Below are 25,020 nucleotides of genomic sequence, written 5' to 3' on the forward strand. Positions count from 1 at the left end.
AATAGACCAATTCTACTCTCTATACTGCAGTCGCACGACACCTCCAAGGGATGCCTTCAACCACTCGTGGATCACGAGTCTTCTATACGCATACCCTCCGATTCCACTCATCAGCAAGACTCTCGTAAAATTACAACAAGATCGGGGCACAATGATTCTCATAGCCCCATACTGGCCACAGCGGGTTTAGTTTCCCATCCTACGCGACCTCTCAGTCCAGCAACCAATTTGCCTGGGAACAGATCCAGCTCTGATAACGCAAAACAACGGACTGTTGCGTCATCCGAACCTCCACTCCCTGTCTCTGACAGCATGGATGGTGAAAGGTTGATTCTACAATCACTTGACCTTTCTAACGATGTGTCCCAGGTCCTCGTATCTTCACGGAAGCCTTCTACTAGGAAATCTTATCATTCCAAGTGGAAAAGATTCTCCTTGTGGTGCACAACAAAAGAAATAGATCCCTTTTCCTGCCCCACAACAAGGTTCCTGGACTACCTCTGGCACCTCTCAGAGTCTGGCTTATAAACTCCATCTGAGTGCATCTAAGTGCCATAGATGCTTACCACAAAGGTGTAGGAGATGCCACGATTTCAGCGCAACTCCTGGTAGGGCGCTTTATGAGAGGCTTACTCCAGTTGAAGCCTCCACTGTGTCCCCCAATTGTGTCATGGGACCTCAATGTTGTGTTAGCATGGCTCATGCGACCTCTGTTCAAGCCCCTACACACCTGCGAGCTTAGATATCTCACTTGGAAGGTGATCTTTCTAGTTGCTAAAACATCCGCTCATAGAGTCAGTGAGCTACAGGCATTGGTCACATACCCACCTTATACCAAATTCCTCCACAATCGTGTGGTACTCCGCACTCACCCTAAATTTCTGCCAAAGGTAGTTTCTGATTTCCATTTAAATCAGTCCATAATACTTCCTACCTTTTTTCCAAAACCTCACTCACAACCAGGTGAGCAGGCACTGCATTCCTTGGACTGCAAACGTGCACTAGCCTTCTACTTAGACTGCACTGCAGCCCATAGGAAGTCCACCCAACTTCTTATCTCCTTTGATAAAACTAAACTGGGAGTTCCGGTGGGCAAGCAGACTCTGACAACCTGGCTGGCGGACTGTATTACCTTCTGATACCAGCAAGCAGGCCTTCCGCTACAGGGAAGTAAAAGTGCATTCGGTCAGACCCATGGCAACGTCAGTGGCGCACCTCCGTTCCGTACCTGTTGCGGACATCTTTAGAGCATCACCTGGAGCTCTCTCCACACTTTTGCAGCTCATTATTGTCTCGACAAGGCTGGCAGGCAAGATTCTGTTTTTGGCCAGTCTGTCCTACATAATTTGTTTTCAGTTTAATAACCCAACTTCCTACCTACGACCCACTGTGAAGTTCAGGCTGCCCTCATAATCAACAACACCCCTGTTGTTGTGCCTGTTGCACGTCGTTAGGTGCTTTGGTTCACTCTATTCGGGCATCCTGTAGCTCACTATTCACCCATATGTGAGAACTACCATCCTGCTTGTCCTGGGAGAAAGATGAGTTGCTTACCTGTACCAGGTGTTCTCCTAGGACTGCAGGATGTTAGACCTCACAAAACCCGCCCGCCACCCGCGGGGCTGGGTTCACTTATGTTTTATTATTTTATTTTTCGCTCGTACCTTTTAATACAAATGAGACTGAAGGGGAACCCCTGCTGGGATGCAGGGTTAGTGGCATGCTGGGCATGCTCAGTGTGCCAGTCAAAGTTCTAGAAACTTTGATAAAAGTGTTCCATGATAGGCCATATGTGAGGACTAACATCCTGCTGTCCTGGGAGAACACCTGTTTACAGGTAAGCAACTCTACTGTCTTTATGTAATGTTTACGTGATTACAATAGTAAACTGGAGTGTATTAGATATAATATAGTATTTTTTAATGAGTGTGGATGCAAAAGGATGTATGAATTTTTAATGTAACAATAAGCCTCTATTCATGAGGGGTTTTATAATAAAGATGTTTGTCTCTGATGGGAATAATATGTTTTAAACGTAAAGATGTATGATGTTGTATGGTGTATTGTGGCTCCTTATAATATTGTACATTACTTAAGTACATACAAGCCTGATTTCCCACAGAACTCCCCTCTAAAGCCTCAAGTGTCCAAAAACCTGCCACTTGCATCTCCCTCCCTCCTATCCTAGTCCTAAGGAATCTTGGCCCAAGTATCACACATGGGTCTCATGTCTGTTAATACATATTACCATCATTGCATCTTTGCACTGGCCTAGAAATATATATATATATTTTTTTTTTTATTTTTTTTTTAAATTTTGCACAGCAACTAAGTCCTTAGTTTTATCCTTTTATTGGAACTAGCCTTTTAGGTCCTGAAATCCACCTTCTTCACCATGTGAACTGTAAAATGAAAGTGAGAGAAGATTCAAGGAAACAAAGCATAAACCTGCAACCAGTTTCACAGAGCTTGTAGTGAAACGTCACACTCACGCGCACACACACACACACTCAGTTTGTGGTGCTGTGTTCTCATCCTTTACATTGATCACAATGAAAATATAAATCCATGAGTGTACAGGTCTGCCTCAAAAAAATGCTATAGAATTAACTTCAAGTATGGTTTCTGAGTCTAGTATGATATAGTGAGAAGCTCCTTAAAAAAGTGGGTACCATCCTGATTAGTGTAGGTTGGTAGGCAAAGTTCAGTGATAAGATTTTCATAAAATAACCCAGAACTCTGTTTTGCCCAACAGGAGATCTTCTGTGGATGTTGTCCATAATTTTCCATTGCAAGAAATCCCATTAGAGATATAGTCCTCCAAAATGCCTGGACAGTCTAAGAAAACAATGCAGTGATGGTGATTAGGCCTGGCACAGAATTAGCATAAACATCAGCAGATAAATTGAAGTTCTACCTTTTATTGGACTGACAAAAATGTTGCTCAGAATTTCACTTTAAACAAAATAATGTAATGGCTGAAGGACTGTGAGTGAAAATGAGACTCACAGTTAGATTCTTCACTGTACATCTTCATGTAAACCCCCAAATTAACAAAGCATCTGATTTATGTAGTATATCCAAAGCCTACGTCGATAGTTTTGGAATCAATATCAAATAGTGGAACTACTGAAATCAGGATTAGATAGGTTTTAATTTTGTTCACTTAAAAAGTATTTTCTGCAACTCGGTTGTTGTCATTTTGCCTTGTCCCGTAGGCCTAAAATTCAGCAGTCTCGGCTTTTTAGATACAGCTTTGGGTCTGATTAACTAAGTGTTCTCCCACCCCCTCCATTAACAAAATATGGAAGAAAAGCCTTCATAAATCAGGCCCTTTGTGAGGTAAATACAATGGCTGAGGATTGAGGGAGGTTTTCTTAAATTAGCGCACTCTGGTTTCATTCTTCCATGTGACACAGATAAATAAATCTTTCCCTCTCCAACTCACAAATCGTATTGAACTATTTCCTAGACTAGTGATTCCTCCTGGCAATTCTTCACATCCTACTTTCGCTTGGAGTGAATCAAAAGGAATCGTGTATTAAAGCGCTTGTTGGTTTTGCTCCTGTACCTGATGCCTTATGAGATGGAATGTAAATGCCAAAGTAAATCAGATGATAGCTGTATGGAGCCATAGGCAATGGGACTCTTTCCTAGTGGTGACAGCAGCAGCATTCACTTGGCTTTGTAAGGGATTACAAAGGTGATATCCATCTAGATGCATCAATGGAAATGTATTGGTGAGGATCATATGTACCAAAGTGTCGGGTACGTTATTTGTGTTGTGATCTTCTTTTCCATCAAACCTGGCTACTGCTATTACTAGCATCAGTAGCATGGGATATACTTAGTTTTTGGGTACTTGTAGCCGGGACTGGCCACTGTTGGAAACAGGATGCTGGGCTTGATGGGCCCTTGGTCTGACCCAGTATGGCATGTTCTTATGTTCTACTTTGGTGTGATGGTACACATAGCAGTGCAGTTTATCAAAGTGGTGAGTAGGAAGGGAAGGTGTGAAAGCAAAGAGAAGAGGAGAGGGCCTGTCAGACAAGGAGACAAGGTCTCGCTTCATGGACCTCCAGTCCCATCATTAAAAAAAAAACCTTAAGGAAAGCAGCTGTGAAAGCCGAGGACAACAAAGGGACAGTACGCATGGATATAATGCACCACACGCATCTAGAGCAGTTGTGCTGAGTTGAAGTGTATCATTCACTCACCAGGAAAGCATAGCGTGACCCTAGACTATGCGGAGAAGTTCATGTTAGAGAGGAGGGCAAAATGAAGAAAAATGTCATAACTTCTATAATTGTCAGTAAAGGTGAGACTAATTGAAAAAATGAGGAGTATAAAGGTGGAAAAAGACTAAAGGAGAGTTCCATAAAATCTCACATTTGATCGCTTTTTTTTTTCCAATAGAGATTTTGTTTTCTGTCACCTATAGAGTTTCATGCCACTGAGGAAATTTGCTTCTGCTCCTCATGTTCCCCTTCCGTGTCGCCCATGAGCGGCTGCCTCTTCTTCAGCTCCCGGTGGTACTTTGCCATGAGCGAGGCGTAGATGCAGCCATAAGCAGCCGCCACTACCATCATAATGCAGACTATGCCACACACCACCCCAGCTATAATCACCGTGCCCATGGCCCGGCGGAAGCTCACGGGACGGTATCTTTGTTTCTGGAGACACTCCACACTCTGTTCTGGTTCTGCTTTGGATTCTGACAATGGTGGTCTGCCCTTAGTGCATGGAGTGCCTGCTTGATCCGCTGAAGACGAGCCGTTTTCATCTTCCAGTTGTGAGCAGTAGTTAAACATCTCCACGGGGACCATCCGCATATCCCTTCCTCGCAACTCCTTGGGCAGTGTGCACTCCAACCCATCAATCTTCCCTCCTGGCAAACAGATAAACAAAAGGGGGAAATCTCAATGCCGTGTAATGCCTGCACTTCATAGGCAGAGGACTGAGATCAGTGTCATCTCTCAGCCCTTCTTAATCTTTCTCTGCTTCTGCTCTCCTTTTTGTCATCTTCTATATCCATTTCTCTTTCATTTCCTCTTGCACAAAGATAAGCATCTATTCTATCTAATTAAGGTGTTAATGTTGTCTGGTTCTAAACATACTTTATTGCTAGTTGGGAGAAATCTTGCTTACCCTTTACAATGGATTATGGGCATTCACATTATCTTCCTATGCCTCAGTTTAGCCAGATGTTACTATTTATTAATATAGTACAAAAAGCAAGGGCTAAGTCTATCAATATAAACTACTATTTAATATTATATATCAAAAGCCATGTGATATATAATTTAGAAAAAACATTAGCATTTTATTACAATCAAATACATGGCAAAACAATTCTTGTGCAGAGGCTATCAAAGAAACACTGAATTCATACAAACATCATTATAAATCAATTGACCATCCATCAATAAAATAATAAAATCTACATTCTTCCAAATATGCTCACAGACAGACTCAAGCCACCCCACCCATACATCAACATACATGTAATCCACCATAATCTGAGAAACATTTATTAAAAACTAATATCTCACAATCTCAAAAACAGAAAAACATCTCTATCCCAACCTTACACCACTTCAAACAATTCTGTAACAAACTTCTGATGCTCCGAGTCACCACAACGCTGACACTGAGTCATGCTGAGAGGCTTCCAAATACATATTTTATTCCTGAATCTTCAAACAGGCTTCTATGTCCAAAAAGATGTCCCAGTGTTCCTCCCCAAGGAGAACTTCTACAATCAAGATGCTATCCTGGAATCCTGGGAAAAGCCCATGTTTCACCTCCTGAAAAGGCTGCTTCAGGGGAACATCGGTTCTTATATCATAAACCACAACCTTCCCATTTGTCATGGCATTGCAAGAGCCATCACAGTGCATCACTAAAGCTGGAATCCTTTTGTTGCATATAATTGAATCTCACACTCATCACCTGATGTAAGAACGGACGTTCCCTTGAAGCAGCTTTTTGCAGGAGGCAAAACACGGGCTGGGAGGGACATTGAGATAGAAGCCTGCTTGAAGATTCAGGAATAAAATGTGTATTTGGAAACCTCTGAACATCACTCAGTGTCGGCGTAGTGATGAATTGGAGCTTTAGAAGTTTGTTAGAAAATTGTTTGAAGGGGTTTAAGCTTGGGATAGGTATGTTTTTCTATTTTTAAGATTGTGAGATATTAGTTTTTAATTAATATTTGTCTCTGATTATGGTGGGTTAACTGTATGTGATGTGTGTGTGAGGTAGCTGGAGCCTGTCTGTGAACTTGAGAGAATGTTGATTTTATTATTGTATTGATGGGGTGGATAATTGATTTATAATGTTTATAGGAGCACGGTATTTCCTTGATAGTTGCTGTCCACAAGCACCTGTGCTAACTCCCAAAGGGATGAGGCCAGGGTGGGGGATGGGCAGGCCTGGCGATTTCATTTTCATTTATGGTGTAGACTTTGCACCTGCAGTTAAAATGGGTGGAAAATCCACAGGTAATGAAGTTTCCTTGGCACCAGCCAATCTTAAATTTTCATTCAGTTGCAGGCCCTGCATAAATGAATGGATAAAAAAATTGCCCCCTTTCCCAGTAACATAAAAAATAATTTTCCATCACTCTAGCCCTGGTTCCAAGCTTTCATATATTCTAAGCTCTACAACTCTATCATCGGGCCATCCTCGGCAGAGGAGCATGTTTCTTAATTATTGAATTATCAGCAGCAAATAGCAAAAAAAAATAAATAAATCGCAGAGGCAGATCCCTGAGCCTGCACATTCTTAGGCCCTGTCTATTTTTTGGGCCTCAGCGAGCGAAGCTTCAGACCTTTATCATCTTCTATGTCCTCCCAAGGCTAAGGGAACGGATCCCTGGTCCTGCACTCATTGTCTATCTCTACTCTCAAAGCCTGGGAAGGTAATCCCCAGCCCTGTGTTCACTCTGTTATTAAAGATCAAGGGGGGGGGGGGGGGGGTCCTTGGCCGTTGGCCCTTGCTTGATCTTTCTCTCACCTCCTGGTACCCAAGGAAAGGAACCCAGATGTTGGCCAACACACTTGACTGTGTGACATGATAGCCTGAGAGTACCAAGTGATGCCATTTTTTCAATGGCTACTAAAACTGTTGCCGTTTTTGTTTTGGTTCTTTTGAAGACCATATGCCACTTTGTTTCTTAAAGACAGTGAGGCCCAAAATCAGAGGGGTTTGAGGGATTTAAATTTCCCATCTTTTTGACTGCCCCAGATTTTATCCAATTAAGTCATTAACCAGCTGGATAATTCAAGAGCATTCCTGGGTGGAGCAAAGTTTGCTGGATAATGTTAGCTAGGTATCTGTTCTTGATAATTTGAATCTTAACCAGCTATATTCAAAATATAACCAGTTACAAAACAAAAACAACCTTCTTTTTTTTTGTTTAGTGAAATGTATTTATTGTCTCATTATTTATTTGTTTGTTTATTTTTATTTATTTAAAAAATGTATTTACTTAAAAATTTATAACCAGTTACAAAACAAAAACAACCTTCTGGGTCAGCAGGCTTGTTCCTCCATCCTCCTAGCCCCCAAATCAAGAAAAAAGCATATTGGGGCATGGTGTCTGCTTTCCCTGCTCCAGAACCTCTGCAAAAAGCATTAAAATACATTTTGGGCAGTAGTAAGGAGCCTCTCCCCCCCCCCCCCCAAATATAGAAAATACCACGTAGATTCTGTGCCTCCTTCAAACCTCATCCCCACCCTCCCCACTCACCTGCAGCCCCTTCCCCTGCCTGGAAGTCCCCCCAGATTGCTGTGAACAGGGTACATTAAGAACATAAGAAAATGCCATACTGGGTCAGACCAAGGGTCCATCAAGCCCAGCATCCTGTTTCCAACAGTGGCCAATCCAGGCCATAAGAACCTGGCAAGTACCCAAAAACTAAGTCTATTCCATGTTACCATTGCTAATGGCAGTGGCTATTCTCTAAGTGAACTTAATAGCAGGTAATGGACTTCTCCTCCAAGAACTTATCCAATCCTTTTTTAAACACAGCTATACTAACTGCATGAACCACATTCTCTGGCAACAAATTCCAGAGTTTAATTGTGCGTTGAGTAAAAAAGAACTTTCTCCGATTAGTTTTAAATGTGCCCCATGCTAACTTCATGGAGTGTCCCCTAGTCTTTCTATTATCCGAAAGAGTAAATAACTGATTCACATCTACCCGTTCTAGACCTCTCATGATTTTAAACACCTCTATCATATCCCCCCTCAGTCGTCTCTTCTCCAAGCCGAAAAGTCCTAACCTCTTTAGTCTTTCCTCATAGGGGAGTTGTTCCATTCCCCTTATCATTTTGGTAGCCCTTCTCTGTACCTTCTCCATCGCAATTATATCTTTTTTGAGATGCGGCGACCAGAATTGTACATTCCTACTGCTCCCAGTAGTATACAGTGCTGCTCTGACAGCAGCACTTTCAGCGATCAGCATTGGTGACAAAAGTATTGCCCAATAGCAACGCAGATAGCGTTGCTGTCAGATGCTGCTGGGAGCAATACAAATGTACCGTTCTTTCAGCAGCCTTTGGGGGGGGGCTACAGGAGGGTGGAGGTAGTGGTTGCAGGTGGGAGAAAGGAGGGAGCCGAGAGCTCGTTGGGTCCCTATGGCCCTTAACTTATTTTAATTCTTTTGGGTCGGTTGGGTATATTTAGGTGCTTTTTACTTTTTCTTTTTCACTGTCTTATATTCTGAATGTAGCCAGTTAAGGTTTAAGTCTATCTGGGTAAACTTGTGTGGATAACTTTAAACCTAACCAGTTATATTCAAAATAGATCTTGTTAGATTGAAAGTTACCTGGATAACGGTAGCTGAGTATCTTCAGTTGTCCCGCTGAATATCCATCACGTGTTACCTGACAACTTGGGCTCTTTCCAGCTTACTGAATAGGGACCTAACTTTTTGGTGTAAATCTATGGTTTTTGCTCTTTCCAAAGACACCCCCCCCCCCCAGTCATGTGTGTACAAGAAGTGCCTAACTGAATATCCGTATTGTATGTCCATGCTTATTCAGTCCTTGGCCGCTGATTTTTAATAGGAGCCCTACGAAAATAAACTGAGACAATAAACTCATTTCATATCAGAGGCTGAAAAGTTACCTGCAAGTGATGACTTTCTGTGATTGTGTTGCAAACAAGTTGGATTAAGACTGGTGACCTTCAGGTGAAGGACTCCCAATTGCAATTTCAGTCCTTCCCATTTTCAGTCTTCATTCTGTTCCCTCCTTTTCCTAGCTCTGTCTATCTCTGTCTCTTTTTTTTTTTTTAATCATTATTATATCAGTTGCATTAGACTCAAGTCTTGTCCCAACATTACCATCCTGTTGGGACTAGACTATCTTCTCCTTCCACTCCCCTCCCAGCAGCTCTCTCAGTAGTGACCTCTGCTGGACTGTGGCACCATGAACCTTCATTGGCAGGTACCTGATGTTTTGGCATGGGTGGGAAGGGATTCCCCTATTTTTATATACCCCTTCTAACTCAGCCCAGCCCTTGCAGTGACCATCCTCTGCCGACTGCTGGAGACCATGCACCAGGGATCCTTGGGCAGCTCTGCAATGGTGGGCCCTAAATTTGGCTACTAGGCATTGTATGATGACTGGGGGTTGAACATTACCTCCACCACATCCTCAGTCCCGGCAAGCCCTGGGAATGGAAGCCTTAAACCAAGAAGACAACTTAGATCCTCCATATGGCGGTGCAGTGCAAAGCCATGCGGCGCAAGGCCGTCTTCCATGCTTACCTCGATAAGAGAACCATTCCAGCCAGTGCTTGAAATCTCTCAGGTTGCAGTCACATTCCCAGGGGTTATCTCCCAGCTGCAGTTTTTGGAGGCTGACCAAGGGCTCAAAAGTCTCCCTGTCCAAATTCTGCAGCCGGTTCGATCTGAGGGAAAGCAGGCGGAGGGCAGAAAGTTCATCAAAAAGGCCTAGGGGCAGCTGAGAGATGCCATTGAGGGCCAGGTCAAGCCGGCGCAGTGGAACTGTTGCCTCCAGAAGTGTCTTGTCCAGGGTTCTTATGCTGTTGTTCCGCAGATGGAGGTCAGTTAGATTAGACAGGTCACTGAAGACGTCCCGAGGCAACATATCCAAAAAGTTGTGGGAAAGATCCAAATAACGCAGGGCAGAGAGATTAGCAAATACGGATCCCGTCAGCATGTTCAGTTTGTTGTTGAAGAGGAGGAGGGTCCGAGTGTCTGGCGGAATGTCTGAAGGAATTGCGGTAAGTCCCAGGCCACTACAGTCCACTTCTAGGCTGCTGCTGTTGCACTTGCAGGAAGAGGGGCAAGTAAGTAGTGTGTCTGCAGCACAGAGGGACAACCAGCATGTGAGAACTGTAGAAACAAAGAGAGAGGGGGTGTTACAATGGAGGTTATTACCTGTCAGCAAAGGGTTACGTCAGGTTTACATCTTCGGAGCTCATGGTCCTCGTCTCCTTACAACCACATAGGGTCATATTTAAGGAATGGATAGAAATCCTATCAGGCTCTGTCTACCTTTCAGCATGCATAATTCCTTTGCATAGATTTTTTTGTCTACTTTCAAATTTGGAGCTTAGCAAAAACTTGTGCCATTTCAGAAATGTGCCTGTTAAAGGACCATTTTCCAGTGTCTCAGTGGAAAGTGATGGGTGTAGATCTGCGGCTACTTTGTCCCTGCTGGATCTACAACCACTCCTCATTTTTTTAAGGGAAACTCCCTGCAGAGTTTCCCTTTGAAAATGCGGAGGTTGGCTGGGAGCACAGGTACATTTGCATGCATGTGCTTTGCAGGAGCATTGTAAGTACAGTAAAGTAAGCACAGGGATGTCAAAATGAAATCCCTGCAAGTACTAGACTGTCCCAGCCCCTCCCTTTTTTTTTTTTTTTTTGAGGTAGCTGAAAGTACCCACACTGCTATACATCCACATACATGGGGAGCAATTTACAAAAGGAGTTTTACAAATTATTCTCCTGTATGAAACATTCTGAAACTTGCCTTCCTCATGAATTAATGGCATGTTTGCAAATTTCTTCTACAAAATATTTGAACCACACAGGGGTGGAAGTGGGCTGATCCTTTAGCACAAATTTCAAATGTGGCAGAATTGCTCATTTATGACAGCACCCAAAATACTCACAATCTCCTAGGTTTTCTACAAGATTTTCTTATGCTTCCTGCTTAAAAAAGGACCCTCGCTTCAACTGTAACTTAAACAGCAGGAGGTGATTCACCCACTGGTTCTTGATCAGAGCGGCGAAGACACTATGAATGTGTTTGAGGAGAGGGGAATAGCGTAGTGTGGGAACTGGTCCCTGATGGCATGTTGTAGAACTGGTACTGTCGTCATTGGATATTGCCTTGGCGTCGTCATATATATATTTTTTTCCTTCTTTCAGATTGCTTTGTTCTTTCTCCTGTTACCTGAAGTCTCTCTGGTTCAGAGAATAAAGGCATTGCAGATAGCTTGTTCCTAGGGTTGTCAGCTGGCTTCATGTCTTGAGGAACAAGCTTAATCCAGTCCTGGTTTTAACGTATTCCTTGCATGGGCCTGTCCTCTCACCTTTCTTAAGAAGCAAAACGGCACTACAGGTCAGGCATGCAGTAGGTGAAACCAGGACTGGATGGGCTGGTTTCTCATGACATGGAGTCAGATTCTTAATCTAAAGATAAAAAGGTACTGCTGTGAATTAAAGGTGCTAAAAATATACAAGGTATGGTAAAAAGAGAACTTCTAACATAAGGAGTACAAGTTCTAGGTTGTTTCTATAACTCCCCGCAAATTGTTTTCCCTTCAGTGCTATAAAATCCAGCCACAAAGTCCAATTATATTATGTCCACAGATGACTGTATGGAGGATGAGGAGTTGTATCAGGGAATCATGGGGACGGCAAGGACACATTATACTAATATTCCTCCAAAATTTTTCAAATTAATGTTATCTTCATTTCTTTTTTTTTTTTTTTAAGATTTTTTTTCCCACCTCACCTCTTTCACCTCTTACCTCTTTGCTGGAAAACAGTATTTGGTGTGTGCTGTACTGTTTCTTTAAAAATGAAACTCCAACAATGGAATGCAAAAAAAAAAACCCCTTTCATTTCCTTCCTGCAAAGTGTCTTAGGGGCTGCACCCATCACTGTTGTTTTGTTTCTTGTTTAAAAAAAAAAAAAAAGGCTGTGCCTAAGCCTTTGACCCTTGGGTGTGTGTTAGCAATGTGCATGGGGTGGGAAGGATGGGCAGCTGAGGGAGGTGTTGGCGTTCTAGCTTATGAAATACTTGCAGGGTAAGACTGAACGTTTGCTGTTGACACCCGCGGTGGACATTTCCCAAGTCAAACCATGTGGTCCTCCAGGCCTTCAAAGAGGAGCAGCTTTAAAGCAAAGCCGGCCTTTGTTTTCCTGAACCTGTTTCTAGCCTTGGGCAGCTGCCAGGGTGCTTCATTCACCAGCCCCTCAAACCCTATCTCCCAAACTGGGGAAAAAAGTTCCTCAGAATCTTTTTGTTTGCTGACTTGTGCCCATTGCACAAATGTTGCATATCCAGTTCTAAGAAATGTGCAGCATTTGTTTAAATGGATCCGTGCAGAATGTCAGAACTGCTAAAGAGGCATCTGAGCTACATTTCACACATCCTGATAGGGTCTCATACAGTGAACAAGGGTCTTTACAGCTTTTATTTCTTAGGCTGGGTAACATCACAATGAGCAGCTTAATTAGGACACTTTTATTAAGGCTAAAATTACTGATCCCACTAACACCTTTTTCATGTATTGCTACGTGCTTTTTAAGACAAAATAGGTGATCCCATTCTGCACCTCAGTACGCACGTTCCACTTCAGTGTCCTCTTTTTATTTGGACTCTGTTCATCTCAGTTGAGGTCCCCTGACTTGATAAGCTTGCCCAGCTTTTTTTTTTTTTTGTGATTTTTGTGACCCATAATCCAAAAGTAATAATCCACAGCTGGGGGAGTATGGAGCTGAGTGGGAGGGGGTGGGAAGTAGTGAGCATTCAACATTGTCTTTCTACGTTTGTCGGTGCGTCTAGGGCACTTGCTCGCTGAGGGCTGGCAGGTAGATTACCTCCGCGATCATCCCCCTCAGCACCACTCTTGCAAACGGGGGTTTTGTTGCAGTAGTGTCGGCTGCCGTCACTCCCATCAGGCGTTTGAGTGATTTCCCTCTGCCACGCGCTCAAGCTCTGCTGACCCAGACTCAGACAGTGCTACAGCCTCGGTTATGGGCATATCCCACCGATCAAGTATAAATTCATACACAAGGGTAAATTTCAGGTATTATCTACATATGAGTCACCAATATACCAGATACCTGTATTTATTTTCAACAATATTACAAAAAAGAATAATTTCTTGTAATAAAGCAGTAAATATTGTTGAAAATAAATAGATATATGGTATATTAGTGACTCATATCCCAATGATACCATGTTTTAGTCATTCTCTTAAAGAGAATGGAACACGAGAGTGGAGCTATTTCAGACCATTCTGAGCTCTGCCCTCCTGTGATCTGCACCCAGCCATCCCCTTCCTGGACTGCAAGCAGATAGCCAAGGGGTGAGCTCTTTCTGCCCATTTAGAAAGAGGGAAGAGAAGAGAGAAGCGACGTTGATAACCTAGCCCAAAATGCATTTGCCAGCAGAATAAAAGTGTAATATCTGTGGGGGGAGGGGTTCAATTACATTCAAGGAAACCTAATCGCAGGGTCTGTCCTTTGGCATTAAAGCCTGCAGCCTGATTGGCAGAATGAAGGATTATGAAATATTAATCTCCTGCCTCACTCCTCAAGATACTGGAGCAGGAGGAAAGAGTATAGGCTTCGCTACCATGGCTGCACCTCTTCTGAAGCCTGACCGTGCGATAGAATTATTCATCATGCAGTCGGTGTGGTGAGCAAGGTCCCCTTTGCCTCGCAGTTCAGTTAATAGAAAAAGAGAGGCGAGCATACATAGAGAGCTCCCAGGAGATGTCTGAGGCTGCTTTATGAAGCTGTCGGCATGCCTCCTGCCTCTCTTGCTTCATTCTCACTTGCTCCTGAGTAATTTTATGTTATCGTACATCACTGTTTCAGAACATCTGCTGCAAATTCTCCTACCTCTCCTCTCTTGCCCCTCTTAAACAACTGGCAGATTGTTCCCACTGTGCCCGCCTCTCAGGCTAATGCCTTGAGTTTTCCACAGCCTTGCAGGACTTGCACCTGGACTCCTGAACACAGACTCTGGCACGGTACAGTGCATTCTCTTTAGTGCTAGAAGCAGATCTTGGCTCAGCTCCCTAAATCGCTGCCTGTCCTCATTGCTACAGCCAGCAGAGATGTGAAAAGAGCAGATGATGGTGTGCTGCGCTGTCTGTCTGCAGAAAACACATATTGAAGCTCTTAGCTACAGGGCCAAGGAATGGAAATCAGAAAGGGTGCCACTCTTGTCTTGAAAACGCCAAACCTTATTTTATTGTCAATATGTTAGAAACAATAGGCCAGGCTTCCAAAGCAGCATGGGGAAGAGCTGCTAGCCACTTTTTGTTTTAATTGTCAAGTTTTCCCAATTTAGTGCAACCCCCATCCCCTACCTCCACCTCAGCTTGCATGCCCAGGCAACACAGGATCCCTTACCAACCAACCAGGAGGGAAGTCTTACTTCGAGCCTTATACTCAGCATTGCTCTGTCAGCCATCTCCTCTCCTTCCTCCCTCGGGCTGAAACTTGCTTTGACACAAGCTGGCCCCACTAGATAGAATATTTGAACCTGAGTCTTCTGAGCTGAGACCTACTTTACATATTGGGACAGTAAAACCTGTTTTGATCATTTCAGAGGAGGATGCATCACACTTTTGGTTTGTGCTTTAAGCTGTCTCTCTGGCAGCATGGACCCTGAAGGGCCAGCAGGAAAGGAAGAGTCGTTGCAGAATAATTTCAGTCACAAATAGTGATACCCTGTTGGAAAGCTGATCCATGCATAAGACATTAGGTCAAGTCTTGGGGGTTCAGTTGCGTTCGTAGTAAATAATTAATAGAGCAATCTTATGTGGCACAGATTGGTTCCAGTGAGGGAGCAGATGCGTCAGACCCCCTTCGTACAAATGTGCATCGCTTATGTACTAACAGCCATCCTTGGGATTCTGGCTCACAAATGTACTAGGGAGATGCTTTACGAGGCGAGGGAATCAGGCTGGGAGAGCCTCTTCGACCCGTTAATGTGTCTTTCCTTATGGCCCCAGCACAGCTGCCAGGAAGGAAGGAACAAATCAAAACTCTATTGCATGTCCAGCCTCTGGGGATGAAAAGGTGATGCAGGGTTGTGAAACCCCATGTTTGGTTCTTTCTGCTTTAGCGATGCAACAGATCCCAGGAGCATATAGAAGCCTCTATCCTTTCCTTAGGCTTGCTACTCCCTTTGACTTCTCTCTTTTTACCTTGCCAAAATGAGGCCAAACCAAGCTCAGCATACGGACCTAGACTGCTGTCTCAGGAGGCCGCACTTTAGTTTATTTTTTATTTATTTTAAAATATTTATATCCTGCAGATCCAGATGACTCGTTCTCTGCGAGGGAACAGTGTTACAAACTTTACAAGCAAAAATACGTAGCAAAATAAGCCCACAAAATTCAGAACTCCCAATGGGAAAAGAAGGGAAAGCCTGGTCAAACGGGAAAACTGTCACTTTCTTATGAAAAGTTAGGTCACACTCTGTAAACAAATTCCTGCAGGCAGAGCATCCCATAAAGGAGTCACCACTGCAAATGGTCTAGCAGGATTCACCTAACAAGTGTTTCATGACACTTGTTGTTTGTAGAAAAGGGCAGCAAATATCAGTTATCAGACCCTAAAGGGTTAAGGAGGGTTCTAGGCACATTTTGTTTCCTGCATTCTAGCTGAGCCTCTCCTCTATTTGAGCCCTGTTAGTATTCCTTAATTCTGTCACTGTCTCCGCTTCATTGCTGGCTGCTGCGTTCCCTGCATCGTTCATGCTTGGAGTCCTGAGGACCCAGAGGAGGCCACAGGAGTACCTGGCTATCTACCCCAGCAGTACTTACAGGAGCCCTCTCTCCACAGGAGTGCCTGGCTATCTAGCCCAGCAGTACTTACAGGAGCCCTCTCTCCACAGCAGTGCCTGGCTATCTACCCCAGCAGTACTTACAGGAGCCCTCTCTCCACAGCAGTGCCTGGCTATCTACCCCAGCAGTACTTACAGGAGCCCTCTCTCCACAGGAGTGCCTGGCTATCTACCCCAGCAGTACTTACAGGAGCCCTCTTTCCACAGCAGTGCCTGGCTATCTACCCCAGCAGTACTTACAGGAGCCCCCTCTCCACAGCAGTGCCTGGCTATCTACCCCAGCAGTACTTACAGGAGCCCCCTCTCCACAGCAGTGCCTGGCTATCTACCCCAGCAGTACTTACAGGAGCCCCCTCTCCACAGGAGTGCCTGGCTGTCTACCCCAGCAGTACTTACAGGAGCCCCCTCTCCACAGGAGTGCCTGGCTGTCTACCCCAGCAGTACTTACAGGAGCCCCCTCTCCACAGGAGTGCCTGGCTGTCTACCCCAGCAGTACTTACAGGAGCCCTCTCTCCACAGGACTGCCTGGCTATCTACCCCAGCAGTACTTACAGGAGCCCCCTCTCCACAGGAGTGCCTGGCTATCTACCCCAGCAGTACTTACAGGAGCCCTCTCTCCACAGGAGTGCCTGGCTATCTACCCCAGCAGTACTTACAGGAGCTCTCTCTCCACAGCAGTGCCTGGCTGTCTACCCCAGCAGTACTTACAGGAGCCCTCTCTCCACAGGAGTGCCTGGCTATCTACCCCAGCAGTACTTACAGGAGCCCTCTCTCCACTGGAGGGAATAGCGACTCTTCTGCCACCCAGCTCCCCTGGCCGCAGGCATTCTGCTCGCTTTGCTCTCCAGAGGTCCTGCGCGCATTCACATTCAGCAAGCAGCCCAGCACTCTTCCGTGGCACAGAGGGTAGCCTGTGCGGCTGTCGCTCCTGCAAGAGAGAACATGCAAGGCACAGGACAGGTCCTGAGTTTTCTCACGGCTGACACCAACGAGAGAGCACAAGGCAAAAGGTATCCTCTTTACAGAGCCTGTTACTGTTTACTTGTTGGGTTGTGTTCTGCCCTCATGGGTGGGGGCCCGGATCAAATTTCAGACTTCAGTCAGGTGTCTAACTGGAAACGAGATGGATCCGAGACAAGAAGAATATAATGTATTCTCTATTTGAACTCTGAATTCAAATTGAGCTCTGGCATTAGTGGCACGACTTTAGAGAACTTGCGCTCTACTTCAGTCCATGGCTTCCCCCTGAGGTGTTCAGTTTCCAGAAAATATTTACATACATATATTTGGTCTAACCGAGTGAACCTAAGTATTTTGTTTTCATCAACCCAAAAAGTCCAAAACAGTAAAACGCAATGTGTCAGATGCAGATTGTGTGGTTTAGAAAAATGTTTCCTTCTCTGATATACTGAAGGACAGCATAAGAAATTAACATAATCAATATTCTTTGGTACCTTCATTATAACAATCAGTCCCCTCTTTTTCAGTATGTGTAAAAACTTAGCAGCACTGAAAAATAAAGTGCAGCAGTGTAATTTAACTACAGCATCGAACTGTATTTCCCCTAAGCTGAAAGCGAGCCAAAACCCACAAACACGGTGAAATCAGTTTGTCCCAACATTTAGAGAATTGCCCACATGCTTTGGGCCCCAGTGCTTATGACTAGCTACCGTGTGCCAGTGCACGTGGAGCCTGCAAACTGCACAGAATGTGTTGAGTAAAACTGGAAGGGGTACGTTCATGGTTCAGCCAGCTTGAAACCTGTATTGTCACCGTACTATGTGAGCGCCACAGAGCTTGGGGTGGCTGAGTAGAGCAGGTGCACCTTGATTGCAGTAGGCCTTCCAGTGGACTTCCTGTCCCTTTTTCCCTGTCTCCTGCAGGCCTTCTAATGGTCCTCCTGTCCCCTTATTCCCTGTCCCCTTTGGATCTTTTAGTGGTGCTCCTGTCCCTAGTTCCCCACTGTCCTGTGGGCCTTCCAGTGGTCCTCATGTCCCTAGTTCTCTAGTCTCCTGTGGGCCTTCCAGTAGCCCTCCTGTCTGTTTCACTAGCTCTTGAGGGGCCTTTGAGTGGCCCTCTTACCTGTTCTTGTTCGTCTGGTTCTGTCTTTCTTGTCTGTCCCTTTTTTGCCTTGTATCCTGTTCCAGTTTTGCCTTGCCTTGTACTCTGTCCCTGTCTTGTTCTAATTCCTGTTTCCTGGTCTGGCCTGTTTCCTGCCTTGTTCAGCCACTGACCCCTTACCTGTCCTGGTTCTGGCTTACCCTGCTGCATCTTGTCCTCCACTCGTCATTGTTGAACGTGCCTGCTCTGTCTCTGCCTGCCCTGACCACAGCCTGCCTTTGTCTCTGCCTGAACACTGCCTGCCCTGACTTTGGCCTACCTTGGCTCTGTCTGAATCTGCTTCAGTACCTTGCTAGAGAAGACCTGCTGGCTACTAGAACCTGCAGCCTCAACCCAAAGGGGAGGTGATTGGTCAGGCGGAAGACCTTGCCCTGGGCTGCTCCTGTCTGGGGAGTTCCTTGAACTGGTCTGCATGCCAATGATAATCATTTACAACAACATATATGTTATATTTACATGCACTGCAAAAAAGACACTTGGCTCCCCTATGGTATTAGGCTTATCGTAAAGTGCACTGGGTATGGATTTGGCCCACAGAAAGTCATGAATAAACTGAACTACAGTTACAGTATAGTAAACATTCTATATCATAGCTACCAGCACCAGGGTGTGGATTGTAGAAAAATAGCCCAGGGGAATTTTTCAAAACCAGCCTACACAGTACCTGTCTGACTCTCTTGTGTACTTTCTGTGCAGCATTGAGCAGCAGCAGCTCCCCAAAGCATGCCAAGCCGACCTTTGTCAGGCACATCCTTTGACCTGGAGCCTAGCAAAATTGAGCCAAAATATCTTCCAACATAAATTTCACATTTTTCCTAAATAAATAAATAAAGCACACACTAGACTAGTCGTGAGCAAACAGAGCTGCATGCCTCATTCCATCTATTCAATTTGTTGCTGCTCCCCCCACTCAGGTTTAGCTAAATCTCATATATATATTCCTGGCCTGGTGTTAAAGTATCTTGCCAGTCAATCAGCTCTTGAACCAGTTGCCAAGCAATGAGGCAACCACACTGCCAGCTAGTGGCTCCTACATACACACACATTCTGCTGTGGTACCATTGTTCATGTGCTCACTCAGTGAGTGGCCACCACATCGTTATGTAAAATTCTTGCTTGCTCAGCCTACAGCAGCCCCCTCCCTTTCTCTTTTCCACACTCTCTCAGCACCCCTACTCTCCCGGAGACTCACCGGTTCCATAGCCAGCTGCCTCTCTCAGAACTTAGTTCAGCCGCCTGATATAGAAGCCTCACTAACACTGTTCAGGTGCTTCTTCCTGGATCATCCCCCTCCCTTTCTGTCACTGTAGCTTGCCTTCACTTCTCCAGCCCCACTCGCGCCCCCCCCCCAACTCCAACATCTTCCCGTTGACTGTGTGCTATAGAGGCTGCTGCTTTTATGGTTCTCCAAGCTCTGTTCTGCCTACCTACTGCAGGGTAAGGAGGACCAAAAGTAATCCATGCTGCTGGCATCCTCTGGGCTTAAAAAAGAAAATTAAACCCTGGCCAAGACTGCACGCGTCACTGCTGAAGCTGAGACTGGGGAGAGCCAATGATCCAAAGCACCACAGTTCCAGAATACTGCTTGCCCCATGTGGAACCAGTGCAGCCAAGCCCAGTGCAAGGATATTAGGTGCTGTAAGTGAATCTTACAGCCTTGAATCTCCTCCACCCCCAACCTTGCTCCATCCTCCCCACACACAATTAAAACATTATTATGTATTATTGACTTTTTACATGTAAAAGGAGATTCAAAGAACAGCCTTCTGAGGTAAAAATATCAGAACAGCATGAAAATTACATGCGCTGCCATGGTGCCAACCAGAAAACCCTGCAAAAAAGACACTTGGAAGCCATAAGGCAGAGTTTTTCATTTTAAGGCCCAGGAGCCCATGGCAGCTCTCACTAAGCGCAGCTCCCACTCTCAACCCCCCCCCCCCCCCCCAACACACACACACACACACACAGACACAGACACGCATACATCCCTTCTCTGGAGGCTTGTTGCTTGAGCTGCCTCTAGTACAGCAGTTCTGTTTTCTTCCAGCACTGTGTGGCTCTCAGTGAGCTTGAGCTGCACAATGTCCGAGTTATCGTGTTAATATTGTCGAAAGACTGGGAGAATAGCACAGGAGCTCAGGCATCACTCAGTTTAAATTTACAAAGAGCTATGCGACGCCAAAAGAAAGCAGAACAATTGTTTCAGAGGCAGCTAGCAAGTCTCCAGAGCAGGGAATTAACAAACTGGGGTGAAGGAACTGGCTTGGAGGGGGTTAGGATAGGAAGATGGAGGCTAACTGATGGGAGAAGTGGGTGGGGGTTGGGATTAGCTGGAATGGGCTTGGGGGAGAATGTGCATTGAGTGAAGAGTGTGTGTATAGAGGTAGAAGAGCTGGCGAGCGATTTGGGAGGAGGATAGGCTGAGGAAGAGATAGAAAGAGAGAGAAACATAGGCAATGAGAGAATGTACTTGAGCAGACTGTTTTAGTTACATGAGTTGCTCCAACTGTGGCTGAGCAGCTGGATTGGCCACATCGTTGGTGGTGGACCCCCTTGCCCAGAGATGCCAACCTCTGTCCACTGACTGTTCTGGCTCTAATAATGAAGGTTTTTTTCCAAAGTGGTCCCTGCTTGAAAAGTAGTGAAGATGACTGCCATGTGGTATTAGGCTATTGTAACTCTTGACCCTGAGAAAGCCATGAGTAAACTGAATTACAGTATAGTAAACTTCCCATCCTAAAACAGCACTAACTGCCAGCATTCAGCAACAACACTACCTATGAAAAAGCAACACTACAATATTACGCCATGCCCTAAAATTCTAATACACCTCCTATTAGGATAGCAAAACAAACCAAGCTGATATAGAGCCCTACACAGAAACTACATACTAGCAGAATACTGTGCCTCAGTCACCCTTTTAAACACAGAGACACTCATCAAATACAGAATAAAGACACCATAAAGTATAAATAGAATTGTGTAGACAAAAACTGAACTGGAAATTGCAAGAAGCCAGACTCTGTATGCATGCAACAATGGATAAACAGAAACGTCACCATTCTTCATAAAACATCAAACAATAAAATCAAGAAATGTAAAACATAATAGTAAAACCTTACTAATAAAAACAATATTTCAAAACAGTTGATGAAAAGAACCAATAATTAAAACTCATCAAAATGTTTAAAAATTTGTCAAACACCAGTAACATATTTCAAAACAGCAGACATATCAAGTAATACCCAATAATTAAAACTAATAAGGATTAAAAAAAATCCCCTGCTCTCCATACCTGGGAACTTTAGATTACAATCACTCAGATTGTCCTGGATTAGTCAGGAATGGAAGGTGTGCACATTCTTTATCCTCTCTCTCTCTCTCTCTCATATACTCACACACTCTCTAACATACACGTTCATTCTCATCACACTCTGACGCTCTCATACACATGCTCACTCAGGACCAGATTAATGGCCTAGCGTGTCAGGTAAATACACGGAGTGCCTACCTGTAGGGATAATCAAGGTTCACCATCTCTTGCAGTCTATGTGGGTCACCTCTCCTCACCTCCCTGTCCGCAGCAGTGTGCACGTTAGCTGAAGGCTTGGAGTTCCCACAAGAAGATGTTGGCTCACTGATTCATACATGCTGACTCATGTACATACACACGTTCACATACAGACATGCTGACACACACTCTACAGTGACTCTCATACATGTTCACTGATATACACATGGTCATACTGAGTCACTCTCAGGCACACATTCTTATGCATACATACACACGTTCAGACTCTCACACAGCGTTACGCACACACATGCTGACACTCGCACATACTCACTGATGCAAATAACTGAAAAAAAGGTTTACTTTGGTGGTTAGGGAGAGATCCAAGCATGACCCCAGGAAAACAGGGCAGTGGCGTTGCTAGGTACTTCAAAGATCTGGGACACAGGCCCATAGTTATTTCTTTTCCTCCCGCCTCCCCCCAGAGTTGTCCACTTTTCCACAGACCAGAACTGAATACTTGAGGGCTAGGGGGAGGGAGGAACCTGACCACCTGATTCTCCACTCTGAATAAATGTGCCACCATTGCCCCTGAACCAGCTTCCTCTGTCTCGTCCCTCTGTTCCTTCTAGCATTCCCAGGACAGTGGCAATGAAGAATCTAACTATGGATCAACAGAACCAACAGGGCCACCGATGATGAGTGAGGCGCTCATGATTCAACATGAAAAATGAAAATGATGGAGCACAATCTGCATGCATGTGTGCTATGGGTACATTGCTCAGTTTTCCCAATATTATCAAAATATTATGAGTGCATCAATCATCCACACTCTTCACTGACCTCTTCGTAAGGTGCTCCTAAAAACTGGTTGAGGAACCCAGACACAGCATAGCACATCAGATAGCCACTTACAGTACGGCCTTTGGGTTACAATATTATAGACATTTAAAAATTGTGCTGTCTTTAATTTGATCCTGAAAACAAATTGACAATGAATCTTCTGAAAAATCTGAATTACAATTACAATATAGTAAGCCTCTAATACCAAAACAGTGCTAACTGCCAGCACTCAAACTTATGAAAAGGCAACATTACAAATATTTCACCCATTAGGGTGAAAAGGCAACACTACAAATATTTCACCCATTAGGTCCTAAAATTCCAATAATCCTCCTATTATGAAAATATAACATGACAAACCGCTATAGATCCCTACATAGAAACTACATTCTAGTAAAATACTTAACCTTTGTCACATGCAGACCACAGACAAACCCTCACCAAACACATAATAGTGAGGCCATAAAGTATAAACAAATGTACAGACAAAAAACTGAACTGGAAACATAAGAACATAAGAAATTGCCATGCTGGGTCAGACCAAGGGTCCATCAAGCCCAGCATCCTGTTTCCAACAGAGGCCAAACCAGGCCACAAGAACCTGGCAAGAACCCAACCACCAAGAAGATCCCATGCTACTGATGTCAGTATTAGCAGAGGCTATTCCCTAAGTAAACTTGATTAATAGCAGTTAATGGACTTCTCCTCCAAGAACATATCCAAACCCTTTTTGAACCCAGCTACACTAACTGCATTAACCACATCCTCTGGCAACAAATTCCAAAGCTTAATTGTGCGTTGAGTGAAAAATAATTTTTTCCCATTAGTCTTAAATGTGCTACTTGCTAACTTCATGGAGTACCCCCCTAGTCCTTCTATTATCTGAAAGCGTAAATAACCGATTCACATCTACTCGTTCAAGACCTCTCATGATTTTAAAGTCCTCTATCATATCCCCCCTCAGCTGTCTCTTCTCCAAGCTGAACAGCCCTAACCTCTTCAGCCTTTCCTCATAGGGGAGTTCCATCCCCTTTATCATTTTGGTTGCCCTTCTCTGTACCTTCTCCATCGCAATTGTATCTTTCTTGAGATGCGGCGACCAGAATTGTACACAGTATTCAAGGTGTGGTCTCACCATGCAGCGATATAGAGGCATTATGACATTTTCTGTTTTGTTAACCATTTCTTTCCTAATAATTCCTATCATTCCGTTTGCTTTTTTGACTGCTGCAGCACACTGAACAGATGATTTCAATGTATTATCCACTATGATGCCTAGATCTTTTTCCTGGGTGGTAGCTCCTAATATGGAACCTAACATCGTGTAACTACAGCAAGGGTTATTTTTCCCTATATGCAACACCTTGCACTTGTCCACATTAAATTTCATTTGCCATTTGGATGCCCAATCTTCCAGTCTCACAAGGTCCTCCTGTAATGTATCATAATCTGCTTGAGATTTAACTACTCTGAGTAATTTTGTATCATCCACACATTTGATAACCTCACTCGTATTCCTTTCCAGATCATTTATAAATATATATTGAAAAGCACTGGTCCAAGTACAGATCCCTGAGGCACTCCACTGTTTACCCTTTTCCCCTGGGAAAATTGACCATTTAATCCTACTCTGTTTCCTGTCTTTTAACCAGTTTGTAATCCACGAAAGGACATTGACTCCCTTCCCATGACTTTTTAGTTTTCTTAGAAGCCTCTCATGAGGGACTTTGTCAAATGCCTTCTGGAAATCCAAATACACTACATCTACCGGTTCACCTTTATCCACATTCTATATGCAGTGCAACAATTGAAAAAAGAAACATCACCATTCCACTTAAAACATTAAACTATAAAATCAAGAAATACAAAACATCATGATAGCAAAATAATTCAAAGCAGCAGATGAATAAAATATCCAATAATTAAAAACTCATTAAATAATTTTAAAATTTCCCAGACACCAATAAAATATTTTAAAATAGCAAACGCATCAAATAACACATAATAATTAAAACAAATAAGGATTTTTAAAAATCCTCTGCTCTCCATACCTGGGAACTTTTGTTTTCCAATAATCCTGAGACTGTTGCAGATTTGTTGGGGGGGGGGGGGGGGGACGCAAACATTCCGCTCACTCACATACACATTCTCTCCAATACCATCTACACACTCATCCACTCAACACATGCTCACACACATTCTCTCTCACACACACAAAAACATGTTTGCTCCTATATGTTCTCATATGCTTGCTCTCAAACACACATACATACATGTAAAAACAGATGCTCTCTCTCTCTTCCTCTTCACAGAACATAGAGGAAGCAGCAACCTCCTCCATGGCCCTGCAGTGTCTCTCTCACATACACATGCTCACTTGCTCTCTCACAGACATGCTCTCACACATACAAACTCACACAATTTCTAAAATGCTTTCTCTCTCCCATATGTTACACACACGCTCT

General features: G+C 44.1%; 2 protein-coding genes across 5 annotated transcripts in view; one reads left to right on the plus strand and one right to left on the minus strand.

Moving 5' to 3' along the window:
- Nucleotides 1-25,020, plus strand: part of CACNA2D4 (calcium voltage-gated channel auxiliary subunit alpha2delta 4) — a 558,520-nt gene that overhangs the window by 282,628 nt on the left and 250,872 nt on the right. The gene's annotated exons all lie outside the window — the stretch shown is intronic.
- LRTM2 (leucine rich repeats and transmembrane domains 2) lies at nucleotides 2,906-17,077 on the minus strand. The gene is made up of 3 exons (XM_029599898.1): nucleotides 16,841-17,077; nucleotides 9,780-10,370; nucleotides 2,906-4,888 (listed from the first exon to the last, which is right to left on the minus strand). The coding sequence occupies exons 1-3, from the start codon at nucleotides 16,941-16,943 to the stop codon at nucleotides 4,446-4,448; spliced, it is 1,137 nt and encodes a 378-aa protein (XP_029455758.1). The 5' UTR covers nucleotides 16,944-17,077; the 3' UTR covers nucleotides 2,906-4,445.

The sequence above is a fragment of the Rhinatrema bivittatum genome, chromosome 4, assembly GCF_901001135.1.
Source record: "Rhinatrema bivittatum chromosome 4, aRhiBiv1.1, whole genome shotgun sequence".
NCBI lineage: Eukaryota > Metazoa > Chordata > Amphibia > Gymnophiona > Rhinatrematidae > Rhinatrema > Rhinatrema bivittatum.

Coding starts and splice junctions, on each gene's coding strand:
- LRTM2 (XM_029599898.1), bottom strand. CDS start 16,943: ATGCGCGCAGGACCTCTGGAGAGCAAAGCGAGCAGAATGCCTGCGGCC. Junction 10,371..16,840: donor CCAGTGGAGAGAGGGCTCCT/GTAAGTACTGCT, acceptor TTGTTTCTACAG/TTCTCACATGCTGGTTGTCC. Junction 4,889..9,779: donor GGAATGGTTCTCTTATCGAG/GTAAGCATGGAA, acceptor TCTGTTTGCCAG/GAGGGAAGATTGATGGGTTG.